General features: G+C 38.4%; 1 protein-coding gene across 1 annotated transcript in view; it reads right to left on the bottom strand.

Annotated features, from left to right (window-relative positions):
• Positions 1-9,784: 9,784 nt before the first annotated feature.
• LOC136864778 (uncharacterized) overlaps positions 9,785-20,356 on the bottom strand; it is a 111,008-nt gene continuing 100,436 nt past the window's right edge. The window contains exon 4 of the mRNA XM_067142157.2: positions 9,785-11,922. Coding sequence (XP_066998258.2) covers positions 11,439-11,922 — 484 coding nt within the window. The 3' untranslated portion in view covers positions 9,785-11,438. The remainder of the gene's footprint in view (positions 11,923-20,356) is intronic.

Below are 20,356 nucleotides of genomic sequence, written 5' to 3'. Positions count from 1 at the left end.
TTTGTTGTTGCTGTTAAATCCGTTCACATTCACATACAGAAGTAGCAGGGTGTACTGTTTTGAAATACCGAATGGCAACGCAGTTCGCTTACCGTTCACCCATTGCCCTAACTGCTCTATACAGGTTCTACACACCTTATGTGGTAGTTATAATTATTATTGTAGTGTACTGTACAGTAATATACGAGTAATATCTTATTAGAAATAGGTGTGCTTAGTTTATCATTGTAAAATTTTTGTGTAGTGTAGAAGAGGTATCTGTAGAATGTAAGCTTGATGGTATAACAGCCGTTATTGCGTGAAATAAAGTTGTCATATGGAAACATGTGTACCGATAAATTTTTCAAAAGCCTGAAAAAGTAGCCTGTATGATCTGAATCAACCTGCACTTTGCTGGTAACGAAAATTTCATCACTCACAGTGCGAAAGGTGTATTTGTCTGGTAAACGCACGCCGTTAGAGACTTGTAAATGTAATAGCTGTGTCACAATTTCCTCACATTCTTCTCTCTCCACATCATTCACTGCCCTGTCTATCAATGAGGTGACTACGGCCCTGGATTGTTCTATTTCAGTACTTGCTTTTGCTTGAAGCATTGTACGAAGACTGCAAGGGAGGTGTTTTAAAATATCCTCACTTAATTCGAGGGGGGGGGGGAAGAGTGTCTCCAAAGTCTTTTTACCGAACAGTTCTACAAGTTTGCCTTTTCTATATTTTTCTGTTGACATTGTTTTAGGTCTCGGGTTTCCCCATTGTTGTGGACGGTCTCTTTTGGAGACAACGCTTTCATTATTTATATAATACACTATAGCAGCTACGTGTTTTCAAGTTCCTCTGGCGCCAGCAGGATAGGATCGTTCGCTGATAGAGACATTACGATTCTGGTTGACCTGAACACAAAATAAAAATGCGTACAACTTAGCAAACATGCATTAAGTAATCCTTACTCAATAAACTTTATAAATTGTTACCTAACTACACCTTGCCTACCCCGAGTTTCACGATATACGGCGGCAAATTGACAGACGTTTCTGGGGTGACTTTTCCTGTGATGTATCTGAAACCATTCGAAATTAACTCTTCAACGCCGTTCACGTGGCCACTGACAACAAGGTTTCTTTCTTTATTGCATGATGATTCACTTAGATCGCCGAATTAAACGCCTTTAAACCAGCAACTTGTTCGAATGTCACACATCTACTGATAATCTCGCACTACGCCTCACCTCTTCTTTCAGAACGAGCCACTATGTAGCGCTAGTAGTAGCATTTCGATCCATCTTTGCGGTGCCTACATGTATTAAATTACTTAATTCTATTCCTTTCTTGATAATACTTCTACAGCTAAGCACTAACATTTTATTATGTCATTCCCAATTGATTTCCCGTTCCCTGATCCCTTAACACCGCTCCCTAGCCCTTTCAGACCATGTACGCACAATTATGCGGGTTCGTATTTTTTCATGTCTGAGCTTATTTGACGTTTTCTTGGCGCTGGACCGGACTGCAGTGCTTGTGCGGGACACGTAGCATGTACTTCAGTTGTTTTTATTTAGCGCTTGGCCACCAGGGGGGAGGAAGAAGAGTTTCAAAATACAGTTCATCGGCAAGATGGCGCGAAGTCCTAATGCCTAAAATAAGTATTTATTTATTGCATTCATATTAATGTAGAAGCTCTACTGAAAAATCAGAATATAATGAATGAAGTGTGTAAATTGTTTAGCGAATGTAAATTGTGAACATACAACATCGTACGTGATACCATGAGGTTTTGAATGTTGATACGCACAAGTGTGCGGGCTAGGTTTCCCTACAGGCAAGGCATGGAAGTGTGCTGCGTGCTGTTACCAAAAGGACTGTGATAGCAGAACTCGTACTCTATGTGAGAAATGTAATGTATAAGATTTTAATTGTTTAAAATACATTGTTCCACACTGTAAAAGAGAAAATTTCATCATGTACATGCGTATACTTTCATGTACTGTGCTGAACTTTTTACTTGTTATTTTTTTGTAAGTAGTGAATTAAGTCTTGGCACGCACACTAATGTGGGTTCTGTTTTTTAGCTGAAAGTTCTCATTTTTAAAATAAACTGTAAAACAAGTTTTTGGGAGTATTTTAGTAAGTTTTTGATGTACAAACGAAAATTCAAACCTCCAGTTTTCTTTCAGATCCGACGCAGGGTGCTGCTGCCAAAAGGACAGTAAAAGCAAAACTCGTCCTCAGTGTAGAAAATAAAAAGACACCTTGACCAGAGCAAGGGAATCGGCTTCAATCCAAACGTAGTCGCTGGAGGTTACTGAAGAATAGAAGCTTAGCTTAAGGAGAGAAAACTTTCTCCAAGTTACAAAGGTGGCAGCGGAAGACTACTACAATGATAATATGTCTCACTTGTTCATTACATCGCCAGTTCACAATCAGTGACGTGTTTACGCAATGCAAACAAAATTGTACAAATACATGCACGACATAGTGATGTGATATAATCTGAGGGTGTTCTTGTAGAACAAAACATGGCATTACTTTTTATTATTGTTTGTGTTTTACAGGAATGTTGTGTGTTATAAATCAATTTTTGACAGGCTGAAAATCTTTGAGGTTACATTACCGACACTGGAAATTATGGATTCCTCCCTAACAAATCTTTTCAGATTGAAAATTATGCTATAAAATCTTGCGTTATCTGGGACAATGTGCACGTATTTGAAAATATTCTCCAGGAAGTAATTCGTAGACAAATGTAAAAACAAAAGGAAATTACATAGACTATATTTCATCGTCAAACTAATTCGGTATGTTATAAATAAGGAAGTATTTGACGACACTGTATGAGTTTTGTTTATAGACTTGTCATATAATATGTGTAAGCTTATAAGACAATGTTGACAATGGTCTCGGTCAACTATCAATAGTCATTGTTTTGAAATACGAGTAGCTTTGTCTTTATTTTATCCCGAGTTGTGTAGGTACAACTACCAGCTCACTCTGCGATGTTGTTCCATAGTGTGGGCTGCAGGCTACATCTGACGTAAACTGGAAACATTGAAGACGTTTCGTGCATATACTGTACTATGCCCCACTTTAATTCTTTTATACTACAGTAAATGGCAATGATGTTTTTCAGAGATATGCCATGGGAATCTGGTCGTTTTAGATTGCCGGTAGAAAATGCAAATTATATAATAATGAAAATATATAATATTTTTCTGTATATTGCCGACCACCGGCAACGTGGACACCGCACCCCCTCATATGAGTCAATAACAACTCTTTTATAGCTTACATCTACTGATATAGTCAACTAAAATTTTTGTTGTTATACATTAACTACCTGCTAATTAAAGATGGATGTTTGTAAGGAAGTCATGCATGCACTTTTAATAATTTGAGCTCAGGTCTACAATTGTGGTATATGCCTCAAGGCTTGAAATAAAAAACCGCCACATTATTTTACATGGAACAAGTGTAGATAATTCTGAGGAAATTCGTGTTCAAGGGATTTATTTTTAATTACAATTCGAAAGTTGGCATCAGAACATAAAGAGTTTTCTAGTTATTTGGTGGAGTATACTCGGCTACGGATATCAATTTGTTTACGTGACTTATCGCCGCCCAAGTTAAATACGACGACGTCTTAGAAATGAATGTTTTAGGAGCATTTGAGCGTTTATCTGCTATACTGTAACATAGGAAATTGTTTAAGGAAACACTAAGACATTATTCTCGCAGTGTGAAAAAGGCAGCATTCAAGATTTCTTAGTATAGAACCCGATGGAGCAATAACTATGCTATATGTTTTCTTTGTATTTTCAAAGATAATATTTAAGACATCTTAGTATTGAACTGGGACAGCGATTTCTTAGCTCTAATTTTTAAATTGCTACTGTTTTTACGTCCCACTAACTACTTTTGACGGTTTTAGGAGACGGTAATTGGCCTGAATTTTGTCCCACAACAGTATTTTACGTGCCAGTAAATCTGCCAACACAAAGCTGATGTATTTGAGCACCTTTAGATACCACCGGACTGAGCCAGGACCGAGCCTGCCATGTTGGTGTCAGAAGGCCAGCGCCTCAACCGTCCGAGCCACTCAGCCCGGCTTTCTTAGCTCTCCTAAATGTAATGTACTAATGTGTCTTCCAGTCAACTGAGTTGAGGGATTGCATTTATGTGAGGAAAGGGAAATATCAGAAATAAACGTCAGAGAACACAGGTGGTTCTTTATTCAATATAAAGGATTAAAATGCATATTGAGAACAACACAACGAATGAGATGTAAATACAATTATAAGCATTTTACATAAGTGTATTTAAAACATTCTGAGTGCCCAAATATACTTACGGTTTTATTTAAATATATTATATGTCAATGTATCCATATGACCCTGAAGTACAAAACATTATTTCTCGACATAATACGTGAGTATAAAATTGAATATCATCACCAACAATAAAGAAATAGAGCATGGATAATATATTATAATTTGTTGGATTTTTATAAAACCTAAGCATCAAGTGAAGATTTTAAACAATAACATTTATAATCTAAACAAGCCTCAGAGATATTCTGTCTTACGACATAACGTCTTCCTTTGCCTCAGTCCTACATTACCCAGAATAAAAGTAACAAAAAAATTGACAGTCTAATCAAATGACATGTAAATTATGATTACTGTATTTTTTCATTAGTCTAGTAGTTGTAACAGACAGCATGGTATAATAAAATATTGAACAAACTTCTAACACATTACGACATAAAAAATTTACTAACGTAATGTATACTTGAGTGTAGTAACCAATGAAAGTTTTTAAAAACACACAAGAATAGATTCGTTATTATGCACTCTTTTATCGCCTATATTACTGTATATTCCCATCCACTGACAAGAGAGACAAACTTCAGCTCGTTCAGGAGTAAGAGACGAGTATAACTTCCAGTAGGAGAAATATATTGGTGTCTACATTGCTCATGAGGCGTTATGACTCAGAAAAAAAGATAATGTCCCTCAACGCTCAGTATAAATAAAGTGCTGGAGGAGTAGTCAAGAAGGAGAGTGATCTGCGTGGGAACAAGCTTTTCCAATGAAGAAAGTCATTTTTCCTTAATTTCATTGTTCTTCCTAACATAGACTGCGGTGACATCCATAATGTTCGTAAATAAGATTACAGATGATAATACTGTTTTCGAAGCTGATGAAAGTGATAAAGGGTTAGAAGTAAAGGCATGAAATACCATGAGCTGCTCTGGAGATAAATTAATTTCAAATACCACTAAAGAAAACTGCGTTGAGTGGATTTTACAATAAAATATTGTCCAATATCATTTGAAGAGACCATGGCTGAATAGTCATTATCAACAAAGTTTCTTGACTTGTGAATAGATGAATTATTAACACGGTAACAATTTTATTTGCAGAGTTTAAACGGACATTTTGAAAATTAGAATTTATTTCATGATGTTTTTTTAAAATTAGATTAAGTCTTGAAGATTGTCAAATCTGCTACACTTTGGTAGGCATATTATTTATTAAGGGGATTCAATCAGTAGATAAGTCATCTTTAAGTTAGGGTACAAAAACTATTTAGAAGAATGTCTAGTGTCAGCAAATGTACAAGCTACAAAATATATTTCAAATGTTTGGTAGCCTACTATCCTCTAGCCTTTATATATTTCACACACTAGTATATATGAGAGATAATACTATCAATTTCACCCCGATTTCCAGGTTCTCACTGCTATAGTACCAGAAATAGTACATAAAACGACACAGAATCAAGTTTTAAGAATTAAGTAGGAGTTAGGCAGTTCATTTGTTTAATGAATTGCCAGACTTCATTAGGTGTAAAACCACGTTTAACATTTAACACAGAGTTACTAAATTAGAATTTGCTTGTAACCAGTGTTTGTATTCCATCGAAGAAAATTTAACTCCTGAAAGTTAATTTGTATATTATGTTTGTTTCCAGGATTACACTAAATTTTACATTTCCATCTATTTCTTGGATTTGCTGTATATCTCTGTTTTCTCGGTTTTGAAACTTTAAATATCGTATGATTATTGACATGTCCGACATCAATGTTTCATCAGTTAGATGAAATACAGTAAAATACAAACAAAATGTCACCATCTATATTTTACATCTTACTGTACATATGATATAATAATTGATAATTAAAGGAAATACAAAAAGAACTATGCAACTAAAATTAGAAACTTAATCGGAATGTATTACTTTTCTAAATCTACGAGAATGTGTGGCATCATTGATACTGCAGTCTTAGAAAAAGATTTCAGATCACTTTGATATGGGTTGCTAATCATGCGTCCTTCAGTCGTTGCAAACATTAAAAAACACGTTATAAAACTGCATAAGACGAACATAGCCAGTAGCAGCGATTGGGAATTAAAAGTAGTTGGGGCGGGGGTGGGGGTGTGGGGACAGACATTTTTGCAGACATCAAAGTACCGTACCCGGGTTTGTGATATGGGGTGGGGGATATATATATCAATAATAATTATAATAATAATGTTATTTGTTTTACGTCCCACTAACTACTTATTAAGGTGCCGGAATTTAGTCCTGCAGGAGTTCTTTTACGTGCCAGTAAATCTACCGACACGGGGCTGTCGTATTTGAGCACCTTCATATACCACTGGACTGAGCCAGGATCGAACCTGCCAGGTTGGGGTTAGAAGGCCATCGCCTTAACCGTCTGAGCCACTTAGCCCGTTAATATATCCAAACCGGAAAAAGGATCATACAATTAAACATCATTTAGTATTTAAATACACACTAAGAAATTGAAAGAAACTAACAGACACTAAAAAAGACTGCCAGACTGATGAATGCACGCAGCATGCGGGTGAATCATACTTCCATGCATGGTATGGTCACAAATATACAAATATCACCTGCTACCCTTCCCTCACAGAAGATGCAACGTGCCGACTACTTGCTGTGGCGGTATACAAATAGGTTGACCACGACAAACGACATTTTATGCGTATTTCTGCTAATAATTTTGTTAATAATTTTAGGAAATAATTAGCTGATAAGTCAAGAGGGGACTTGTACAAATTGCTTGTTTTAATAATTCCTATAATACCTTGTTTCAACCAGCTAAAACTGAATACAAATGTAATGTTTTCTTCACAAACCTGGGGGTGGCAACTGGCCCCTGCGCCCCTCCCCCTAATTGCCACTACTGAACATAGGTTATGTACAAAATGTCATATAGCTAGTATTTTGCATTGTAATGCAATCTTCATTATGTGCAACGTTCAAATTCGAATTCATTGTCTCCGGACTCCACGAGGATTCCTCTCAGCAGCAGCACTTTGCCGCACAAATGTATCATTGTTATTATAATATACCAAGCTGAGATTTTGTTATTTTTGCCAATTTTGTCTTCTTTTATTCAGGTCTTTGTACTTCATTTCAAATCATTTTAATAATAATAATAATAATAATAATAATAATAATAATAATAATAATAATGATAATAATAATCAAGATCATTATCAATTTTAAGACATTTGTCCCATGTCCCATGTATATGTTTTATGGAGCCTTCATTTGTACCGCCATTTGACCATTTTGACAGACTTGTTCTATCCTGCGTCCTTGTCTCAATTTCGCAACTGGATTGTTGTCTCAGAGTTGCCAACATTTTCAGTCGCAAAATGTCTGCTGTGGTTGTGAGACAACTTGGTTGGCGCCAAGATGATTGGCAGATATCATAGCTACCGACTGTTAGATCTCTGCAGTTATACTATTGGATAACCAGAATAGTTCACATTGAATTGCAGTACATTTTAACAACGGCCGCTGCATTGCGATCACTAACCGTGAGACTTTTGTCTGAGATTCATGGGCCCGCAAAATACAGTTCGCAGAGTCTTCTCAACCCTCATGAGAAGGAGCATCTTTGCCCTGCGCATCAGTTGTAGAACCAGACGTGCAGCTTAAAAGTTATTTGGGCCTAATTATATTTTAGCTCTTACTGTATTAACGTGTCCAATCTTTTTAGTTTGTAAAACTGGGATCGCTATATAACTCCCATTACTAATATAGGTCTACAGTATTTCTCATATTATGGGATATTTCCTCAAAGGCAAATACGAAGTAGTGCTGTTCACTGTTCCGAATTGAAACCGAGACTGTGTAAATCAGCAGAATGCGACCATGCGCTGTGTTCCTATTGACCGGCCAACGTTCGCGATGTGTTGCCTTTTCGCCGGACAAGCCTCGTACTATCTTCGACAGAGCACGCATCGTGTGCAGGTACAGGGCTGCCATATTCGCTAAACGTAAGAGAACCATATCCAGATCAGTGGTTTTGTCACTAACCTACCTTAACCTATCCAGATCAATGCTTTTGTCACTAACATACCCTAACCTATCCAGACCAATTGTTTTGTCACTAACCTACCCTAACCTATCCAACAGACCAATGGTTGTATCACGCAGGATACTAGAGGCTTAAGGGCTCTAACCTGGGGGCTTACGCACCCAGGCCAATGGTCTAGTCACAAGCCGGACCTAACCAATCCAGACCAATGATTTTGTCACTCCCCGGACCTAACCAATCCAGTCCAACGGTCTTGTCGCTAAGAATGCATAAGTTGGCAAATCTGCCGAGTGTTACGTGACGTCGTCCGAGCCGCGCCATGTTGGATCTCTAACTTCACTTTCGCACACTGGGTACGGAAGTTTTACTGAAGGGATGACTTGAAGTCAATAACGTGATCATAACCAAGAAAGTAAAATACCTTTCCGAATATGAATTCTTTCAGACTTTGTTGTTGTTGTGGTGGTGGTGGTGGTTGTGGTCCTTGGCTGAATGGTCAGCATATTGGCTTTCGGTTCCGAGGGCCCCGGATCCGATTCCCAGCCAGACCGAGGATTTTAACTGCAAAAGGTTTATTCCTCTTGCTCGGGGTCCCTGTGTTTATGTTAATCATCTTAAATCGTCGTAAACACAAAGTATTATCATAGGAAACACTAACTTATTACATGTAATAAGCAATATCAATCCTCCTCCAATCATAAACAATGACATCGCTGTACCATACCATAAAAATGTAACTAATCTTGGAATCTCCATCAATGAGAATCTGACCTGGAATGAACACATAACAAATGTATGTAGAAAGGTTCATGCAGCTCTATATCCCCTGAAACGTTATCAGAATTCTTTCCCACAAAAACTTAAATTAAAATTAATCCAAGCACTACTATTCCCAATTTTAGACTACTGTGATATGGTACTAGTCAATCTAAATGCTGAACAAGCTTTGAGACTTCAGCGAGCACAAAACTTATGCATACGATATGCCTTCTAACTGCGGCATGACGCTCATGTTACACCATATTTCAAAACATTGGGATGGCTACGCATAAATGATCGAAGGAATTTTCACTTAATGACACTTGTTTACCAAGTTCTCTCGACGAACACTCCTACTTACCTCTCTTCTAATTTTCGTTTCCTTTCCTCATTCCATGAAATTAATACCTGTTCTGGTTCCCTACTTGAAATTACTAAGTCGAACGAATTCCTATAATCATTCCTTTTTAGTTACTGCATCGAGACTCTGGAATATACTACCAATGGACATTCGGCAGCTTACTTCGTCTCATAAATTCAAATCTGCCTGCCGAAAGTTTTCCTGGGAACAAAAAACACTTGTGTGAGCCATTGTGTGTATATTGTGTGAATGGGGTTTCTTCATTTAATATTATTACTATTATGATTATTATTATTATTATTATTATTATTATTATTATTATTATTATTATTATTATAGGAAAAATTCAGTAACTTTATCAGAATCAAACTCGAGGCCACGGACTGTAAGCTAAAGCTGATACGCTCTCCTGAATCACAGCCATGATCAAAACTGCAAGTACACTTCTAGTACTACGGAACAGCCCAGTAATCCCTAGGACTACATATGCAAATATATTTTCCAGCAAGCAAACCTCACCTGTCATTTATACAATAAATCAATCCTGTCCTTAAGAGTAGCAGACCCATCCATGATCCATTTGTAAAACGGTGTCTCTAGGAAAACACACTATAACATTAACGGGATTCATGATATCCTATCGCATACCACGTACGACTTGTGATTATAACCAGGAGTCCCTCAGAAGGCCCACTCAACACAAGAAGTTCAATGGAACTGGCCAGCAATTGAGCCAAGGATAAGGAAGGAGCTGTGGTAGGAGGAGGTAGCCTTCACCTAGGTATCTTTACCTTCAGTTCCACGTTATTTCAAAGATAACGTACTTGAGAGAATACGACTTCATTGTTGCCATAGTAACAAACCGTTAAAAGTAAACGTAAGCAAGAGACGTAAGTGGAGACCTGGTTTCCCTTCACATGGGCTATCTAGGCAAGTGCAGCTATGGAATGAAAGAGAAAGAGAACAAGGAAACAAATAGCTCTGCTCTTTCTACCCGAAAAGCTGGACATCATTCTACCAGTGACTTGAGAGGCAATGCAATTATGTACCGCACGGAGAGAATGGGGATGCAATTGCAAATGAGAAATTGCAATGTATATGCTGGAGCATATTATTAGTAATTTAAGGTTTAAATATTAGAGGAAGGTGTATAGCCCAATAACTTCCTTCACCTGTTCTATTGTTTGGATAAATGGATGTTTCCATAAAAGACTATAAACTAATGCCATTTCAGGGGACTTGAATGTGATACTCTTCGCTTAACAGATTTTACCAAATTATAAAGAGGAATGAAGGGTTAAAGGAATTGTAACGACAACACTTTGCAATCCAGACTGTTCGTCGAATGCTTGTACGATGTATTCCTAAGAATTTAAAATATCTGCATCAAAACATCAGACCTTGTTCATTTCAGTCGTTGTTGAACTTGATCTACCGGTACCTTGACTTGCTTTTCTTGAAACTCTATGAGCACTACAATTCTCGTCACACGTATTTTATTACTCGCCCCACTCCACATAACTAGCAACGGTAGTTAATCACTTGTTAGTGAAAATTATATTACAGTACAATTTAAGGAGCAGTTTACTATACAAAACATCAGCTGCCGAAATTTGATCTGACGACAAGCTGCCATTATGTCTTTCGTTTGCTTGTATTCGAACATTTATTATAGTACTGCGAATGCCTCGGTTTGTGATTTGATCACATACGTAAGTGTCTCACATTTAGAGCAAGAAATAAAGTTTAACTTGGTAGCAATCTTCAGATGGAAATACATTGCTTAATGGATATCAAGAGAAAATAACTGATTGCTTTTATTGCCACAGTCATCTTATTGCTTTAGTGGTGTTTTGAGAAGCAAAACCAAAGCATCTTTGTGGATGTATGATATATTATCACAGCGATGGTTCATTCAAACTGCATTGGGTATAGGAGAATTTCACAACATTAAGGAGTTTATAGTTCACAATACTACAGGTGATAGGGGTCCCGTGTCAGACTCCCTTCGAGAGATTGTTGGTCTGCGTAGGCTGCGATGGTGTGGGTGAAGATTCAGTGGTGGTAAATTAGGATGCTCAATACGCGTAGGAGAAGACACGCGAGGGCGAGGAGATCCGCCTCGCACTGGACCGGGACTTCCTTCCGGAAGCTCACTCAGAGGGTAGCTTTCTACTGGTGGAGCAGGATCGTCAGAGTCGACGAAGCCGGAGTTGTCGAAACTCACCGGTGGTGGAGGAGGCAAGGTGGCGCCATATCTTGGTGGCTCACCTGCGAAGTGCTGTGTAGTTCCACGGGGTGTAAGAGCAGCCCAGAGGACGCGGCTATCTGGAGTTACAGCCCCACCTGCCGACGGGCATGGATACAAAACTGCTTCACAGCCTTTCACTCCCTTTGCCTTACCCAGCGTTGAGTTGTCCAGTTGAAGTGAACCTTTGCCGCTGCGTTGTCTGAAAATCACAAGAGATTCAATGAGGAAAGTGAAACAGGCATTTCATTATTAATATGTAAGGCTAGAAAAGCTGGCTTAGGTATTTACAATATTAAGTGTCAAGTGGCTTTAGAAGGAGATGTTATATTCGCTATATGCTGTGCTTTATGATTACATTGTGTCTGATTGTATACGGGCTTTTCACTGGGGGCTTTACAAATTCTATGTGCAGTATGATTTATACTATAGAAGAAATAATACTGTACTCTATATTGAGAGGGATGGGAGAAATGCCACGTAACACCCATAGGTGTAATTTGAGCATTTTGATTGGGCGGGGGGGGGGGGCAGAAATCCATTGGTCCTCCCTTCTGAGAAAAATTTGTAACACAAAATTATTACTAATATTCTATATTAATCGCTTTAATTTAATAACCAAATCTCTGTAAAGTAAAGAACATTTGCACAAAATGAAGAAAGGAGACCCAATTCAAATGTATTTGTTACTTGGCCTGTAATTATCTGTAAAAGTAAAAATCAAGCAGACATCATAGATGTAAAAACAAACCTTTCCTTTATTGTACCAATATAAATGGTCCGTTATTGGACCTTTATTGTACACTAGCTATATTGTCCTGTGCTGCCTGGGCAATTTGATTGTTTACTTTTAGGTATTTTATGACATGTTAAAGAAGTGTGAAGTTATTTTTTATATATTTCTTTATTGCGACGTTGCTTGATACTTTAAGAACTATTTTGTAGTTTAAGAATTATTGTTATGTGTTTAATTTCAAGATTTAGTTATAGATTATTTTGTTTCTCATTAATTGAACTCCCTTTTGAGAACAATTTGTAACACAAAATTATTACTAATTTTCTATATTAATCACTTTAATTTAATAACCAAATCTCTGTAAAGTAAAGAACATTCTCACAAACAGGTAGCATTTTTGAGTTTGGTTTATAGAGCCCTAAAATTCCACTAACAAGTAAGAGTTTAAAGAAAGAACATAATTTCATAAAGGACCTGGCACTCAATAACGGTTATAAAATAGAGATGGTTAACAAGATCATTAATAAGGTGAAAATAAAATTGGCCACAAGTCTCACACCAGATAAAAATAAGAAATCCAAATTTGCAACTTATACATTTACTAACCTAGCTATATTCCAAGTCACTAATACCATTAAAAAACGAGATATTAACATTGCCTTCAAAACCCAAAACACGAACCGAAATATTTTCTTCAACCACAATAAAGTTAATATAAATAGTAATCTCCCTTTCAGAGGGAGAACAGTCTATAATGAAAATGTATGTATGTATGTATGTATGTATAAATAGTAATAAATATCAAGGATCTGGAATATATAGACTTACGTGTGCAGAATGCAATTTTTCGTATGTTAGCCAAACTGGCCGAAGCTTTATGATAAGATATCTCGAACATGTGAATGCAACCAAACACAAGAATCATTCTGCAATGGGAGCACAGATGCTAGAAACTGGACACAGTTTTACAACTATTGAAAGGGATTTAAGAATTTTAAGAAGAGTAGAAAAAGGAACAGAAATGACGGAATTAGAAAACATATACATTCATTTAGATCAGCAATACAACAAAAATAAAAACCTAAATGACAAAATTGAAATAAAGAACTCTTTCTTAGTACAGTTACCGGATCTAATACAAATGCTTAAATCTGATATAAATAATTCCTAGGCAGTCCCCTCCACAATCCATTGCAGCCAATAATACACCGCCTACCTTCATTTCCCCTTCCCACTCCCCGCCAAAACGTAAACTCATCCACACTCACTCATATAATACAAGAGTGCAAACAGAACAAGTAGTTAAATAGTAAACCCAGCCCAAACGGATGAATCCCTAAAAACACTCGTAAATGCGATCCAGGCAGCCACAACTGCGAGCATCCCGGTACACAAACCTAGACAAAACACCAACATGGAAATACCGGCCCACATTAAAGATCTAATACGCCAGCGCAACAGACACAAGCGCAACTGGGCCCGACACCACCGCGATGAAGACCGGATACGTAAAAACGAACTCAGGGTCGAAATCGAAACCGAAATAATGGAGTATAGGTCTCGGATCTGGAATAACAAACTGAGTACGTTTGACACAAATACCAGACCGGTGTGGAACTTAGCGAGATATTTCACGCGAAAACCACGCGTGATCCCAACAATTAAGGGACCTAACGGACCAGTATATGAAAATCAAGATAAAGCAGAGGTGATAGCCGACTCACTTGAAGAGGCCTTTAAGCCCAATGACGAACCGTCGGACCCTTCCTTCATTAGGCAAACAGAGGCCAAGGTAGCGGAATTCCTAACAAACGCACCTAAGCCCGAGGTTAAGAAGACTAATATCCACGAAATTAAGTGGATAATAGGTCACCCTAACCCGAAGAAGGCACCCGGCCCAGATGAGATTCAGAACATAATACTTCAAAAGCTAACCCCGAAAGCCCTCGCACTACTCACTAAAATATACAATGCAATGTTCCAATTGCAGTATTATCCCGAACAGTGGAAAAAGGCGAGAATCCTGGTATTCGGCAAACCAGGCAAGGACAAATCTAACCCTAATAATTACAGGCCCATCAGTCTCCTGGACGCCCTCAGCAAAGTATTTGAGAAAATACTGCTGAAAAGGCTCATAGCACATATCAAGGAAAGAGGAATCATTCGGAACGAACAATTCGGTTTTAGAAACGGCCACTCCGCCCCGCAACTGCTTACCCGGGTCCTAGAACAAGCGACCATCGGACTAAACAAGCGAAGAGACACAGGCACGGTATTCCTTGATATCCAGAAGGGATTCGATAAAGTCTGGCACGAAGGCCTATTAGCGAAATTAATAGACCTCGAATTCCACCCAGGGTACATAAGATTAATTAAATCATACCTGGAAGGCCGAGAGTTCCAAGTAGATGTTCATAACACACTGTCAAGCACGCGACCAATCAGGGCGGGCGTAGCCCAGGGGTCACTAATAGGGCCAATCCTGTTCATTCTATTTACGAATGACATGCCGACAGCGGAACTTACTACCACGCACCTCTACGCGGATGACACTGCCATCACAGTACAACACTTTCAGCTAGCATGCGCCCGAAAGAGACTACAAGTAGCACTGCGAACTCTCGAGCCCTGGCTAACCAAATGGCGTATCAAGGTCAACGTTGACAAATGCCAAGCCGTAATGTTCACTAGGAAGAACAGACGCACACACATGCCAGCCAATATAAAACCGCTCAAACTGTTCAATCGAGATATAGCATGGCACGACAAGGTCAAATATCTAGGAGTAGTCCTAGATAAAAAACTAACCATGCTATATCACATCAAAGACATCCAGCGGAAAACAAACGCAGGACTGGCACAGCTCTATCCGATACTGAATAAAAGATCCAGTATTAACAAGCGAGTAGCAATAAACATGTACAAGGCCCTAATTAGGCCGATAATAACGTACGCAGCTCCCGCCTGGGGGTACACTGCTATGACGAACCTGGATAAGCTGGAACTAATACAAAACAAATGCATTCGAGCAGCGGCTAAACTCCCGTATGACACACCAATTCGCCACCTACGCGCAATTGCGAAAGTCACCTCCATAAGGCAACACATACGTAAGCAAACACTCCGAATGTACAAGAAGTCATGGGGTAGTAAGGTCAACCCACTAGTCAGTGGAATAGGACGCTATGACGTCGACCTATACACCAAATACCCCACACCGAAACACATTCTGTTCAGGCACAGGGCCAGGAGGCCGGGGGCCCAAAACCGCCCTCGCTCCTAAACTGACACCAACTCAATATACCGCACCACTTAACAATATGCACACACACCACAACACCTGTATTAATGTACATGATGGTTTACTACCTACATCCTTGTCCTAGATTATGTTATTAATATGTTACAGATTTAGCCAAGCGAGGGAGGATTGAGAGAAGAAATACAACACGACGAAGGCAACACAGCCATGAAAGAGACGATCCAATCCAACCTCGCCCCCACCAGCGACAAAGGAGTGGACGAAAAACCCACGCCTGCTAATACCACTAAATATTAATCTACTAATTGTAATTGTACTTGTACTTGTTCTACAGGACACGAGAACGGAAAAGCGGCCCGCACTCTACAGAAGAAAAGTAATAATGTATATATAATAGGATGTGTGTATATATGTGTATATATTTACAGAGACAAGTGTGTGACACCAACACCGCAAAGAAGGGACGTCATCAGGCGGGAAAGAAGATGCCCCTTACAACAAGTAAGGCTTGGCACTACTCCCCTTCTCCTTAAAAGGAGACTTGGCACCAGGGACTGCTGGCTGCTGGACCAAGGGACTAACCTGTGGCCCAAAGCCCAGACGCCAGCGGACCCGAGCCGCACCAGGCAGTGACAAGTAGGACTGATCCCCCATAATAATTGACAAAAGCTAGGTAAATGGTTATGATTGCATGACACATATTCCTAACTAACACAACCTCTGGTCTTTATCCAGCCCACATCCTTGCATCTGCTATCAAAAGATGTCAGGTTTTACATGTAGGCTCTTTCTTCTTTCCGCCTATGTGGTTTTTCCCTGACCCTTCAATACCATACACCAATACCATATACCTAACACAATCTCGCCTGGTAACGTGTCTGACATGGAAACAGGCAGACACTCCTTGTATCACTTCCCACTCTACCCAGCTATCTCTTTTCTACTTAGAAATTAATAGCATGTCGGAGGCCATGTAGATTGAGTCGATGGTCACGACGGGGGAGCGGGCTACGGGGGCCCCCCGTAAAAAAAAAGAACAATTAGTTCTCAAGAGGCTAGGAGTAACACTAGACAATTACGCAGCAGAAAGGAAAGTAAGTGACAATTCTTTCGATAAGAAGTTTATACAGAATTATACTCAAAACCATAAACATATATTTTTTATCTTTCATTACAGATATACCAACAAGCCCAATTTGGAGCATACGAGAACATTTCAAATTCTACGTCACATTAGAAAGTGTTTATTCACCAACAAGTTTGTTTCATGAACAATATTCTCGTATTGACAACATACAATTAATGCTAATACATTTTGTATAAATGTTACTCCAGCAACATCGAGAACAAGTTAAATGTTCATAACATAGGCAATTATCAAATGTAGAAAGTCGTTAATATAGTTAACGAGGTTTCAACGACAATCATACAAGTCAAGCAACATTGAATCAATACAATTAGCCAGATCTCAAAAGGTTTTCTAAAATAATTTTAAAGGATGTTCACCAGATGAGTTTCGTCAATAAAATGTTAGACTTGGATAGATTTTAGACAAATATATTTTAACTTAAAGACGTAATATTATTGTTATATGACTTGTAAAATATTATAAGATTTGTCAATCACGTTTACAAGCATAATCTTAATCCAATAGAATAGATTCATGATCTTATATAACCTTTAAGTAAATAATAATTGGCTGATGATGCTCATGAAAAAGGAGCGAAACATGTACCATATCAACAACTTAATAAATATGTAAGTTTTTATTACGTTTTTATTGTATTGAATAGGTGGTAATTAACAAAATTATAAGAATTTGTATCACAAATGAACTAATCTCGATCAGTTTGGACATTTTTGTCATCACCACTTCTCACCATGCCTATGCAACTGAAATGGTACTTGAAACGGCATCCAGAGTGTCACAATACATCTCAGCGACCACAGAAACTATGTATTCGACGCTAATATTGGTCGTTTTTCGATTATTCTTATATGCCATCCCCTCCCCTAAAATTGCTAGACTAGAGTAAAAATAAAGCAGACAACATGGACAAAAACAAAACTATTCTTTATTTTACATAATGTGAAAGTAAAATTAAACGATAATAGAAATTATTTCTATTAACATTAATTATACACAGTAGTCAGCATAGGCCTATACAATTTTACAACGATAATTTTTTTCATTGAGCTAAATTAAACCAAGTAACAAAAAACTTACTCCATATTTCTAAGTCTGTAATATTACAAAAATTTGGATTCCATCAAAATATTGGGAGGGAGGGGAGGCAAATGCCACTCCTTGCCACCCCCAAGTTATACCCATGGTAGCGCCTTGACAGGGAATAAACTGGCTTTCTGGCAAGAGGGCAGGGGTGGCAAGGAAAAAGATCATAGCTAGGCTGAAAGAGGACACTCATAAGTTACAGTACTTGCTGTGGTAAATACTCTTGAGCAAGACTGATCTGGCTACTGAAACTGTTGGGTTGATGTAAGAGTTGGCCATGGGTAAGACACTTGCTTGGAAGATGGTATTGTCATTGTCACGGTAACGTTACTGTACACTGCTGAGCAAATTAATTCGTCTTGAATGTTTCCATTTATTAAGGGCATTTATGTTGTTTTGGGGTTTGTATATGGAGTGCTAAAGGGATAAAACTAGCATTTTGAGTATATTCTTCTGTTTGAGTTTAATCGAAGATCAAAGGCATCAGATTTCGACGGGTATCATTTGCTGTTTACAGAGAGAACGCTAACCGGGAGAAAAAGGTCAACCCGTTTAAGAATGGGTTATTCGGGAAGATCACCAAATTTTAATCTAGGCCATTGTAAATGCTTAATTTCATAATATCCAAATTGAGGATTAGTCAGCTAGATGAATTGCTACCAATTAAACATTGTACTGTATTTGTAATCCATGTACACCTTCACTGGCTTCTCAACTGAAGTCTTGAAGGGCATCCACCCATGAAAACATGTCATAAAATTTCATCTCACATCATCCCCAACCCCGTATCAAGAAACGGGACTAAGAGGTAGACATACATTTTTAAATATTATTTATTATTAATTTACTAGCAAGATACCCGTGCTTCGCTACGGTATTATACTGAAATTTAGAATTGAATGCTTATTGTTTTATATATAATCCGCCGAAATTCGCGACCTGACTCGTTTTCTGAGAGAATCCGCCAAAATTCGTGATCTGACTCGTTTTCTAATAGATTATGGCAAGTATCCTCCCATTTTTCAATCTTTCTTTCCAGCAATCGATTTCGTACATCCCGAGCTAAGTAGAGGTATTCCACCGGTCAGTTGGGTCCCTAAATCTTTGCCATCTTTTCCTATAAACATTTTTAATATGGATCACATCCTTCAGGAGATCCAGCGTGGTGTCGTCTTGGGTGCCTTGGCGATACTGAACCCGCGGCTGGACTGCAATCGTAGTCATTACCCGTCCAGGACCCGTTTAAAGCGCGGTCCGCACGTTTGACGACGGTCCAGAACATTATTATTATTATTATTATTATTATTATTATTATTATTATAGATTTCTGGACCCCACAGCAAGATGCAATACCGCTAATTGGCTGTAAATTACATCTGCTGCCATTGTCATTGTTGAGAATGTGACCAGCACCATTGTCGCGCGTAGGCAAGTGTGCGGGATTTCTGGCCATACGAATGACATACTTCCGTGCATTACTGACCTTATTATGGAGGCGAAAAATTGGACGGTCAATCTCATTCCTATCATTTATTTCAAATGTGTTTAAATTTTTATTTATATGCCAGGAGAATCTACTGTAATCTAAGAACGTTCTCCGAAGGAAAAGATGGCTCTTGAAAACGAACCCAAGAAAGATTTAAAAGATCTGTTTATGATCAGAATAAGTACAACGAAAATCTACAGCCTGTTTCCAGTCATTCGACAGGGTCAGGAATGGAATGAATAAACCCCCACCTAGCGGCGACAATAGGAATTGTGCCGGCAGCCGAAACCTGTCACACTCCTCTGCGGCAATGATTAGTGGATGACAAATGAAATGAAATGATATTGGACAGTGTTGCTGGAATGAATGATGACAGGGAAAACCGGAGTATCCCGAGAAAAACCTCCGTTTTATCCAGCACGAATGTCACATGGAGAGACCGGGATTTGAACCACGGAACCCAGCTGTGAGAGGCGGGCGCGCTGCCGCCTGAGCAACAAAGGCTCCTTATAAATACATTATGAACAGTAAAATAAATTGGTCTCAACTCCTTTTACACCCCACCGCCGTTAAGTTTATTTACCCCCCCCCCCAAAAAAAACTAAAAGAAGGCGTGTTTCTTTATGTTTAAAGGAGATTCCAAACAATTTTCCGGCAAAAAATACTTGTTCCTATAATAATAATAAAGGATCTTCTAAATACCAATCATCATGACTGTAACCTTGTAACTTCTTCAGTTTTTGATTTATGTGTCCTCATGAAAGGAATTCAACTCCTTTTCACTCCCGCCCCCAATGATGATTTGCCCCCCAAAAGACGTTTTTCTTTGTTTGTAAAGGTGATCCAAATACCAATTTTCACGTCTGTAGGCCCTAACAACTTTAATTTTTAATAGATGTAAGTATTCTCATACAATTAA

Source organism: Anabrus simplex, chromosome 2, assembly GCF_040414725.1.
Source record: "Anabrus simplex isolate iqAnaSimp1 chromosome 2, ASM4041472v1, whole genome shotgun sequence".
In the NCBI taxonomy this organism is placed as follows: domain Eukaryota; kingdom Metazoa; phylum Arthropoda; class Insecta; order Orthoptera; family Tettigoniidae; genus Anabrus; species Anabrus simplex.
Note: the sequence above shows the minus strand (reverse complement) of the source record. Positions and strands in the feature narration are given on the sequence as shown.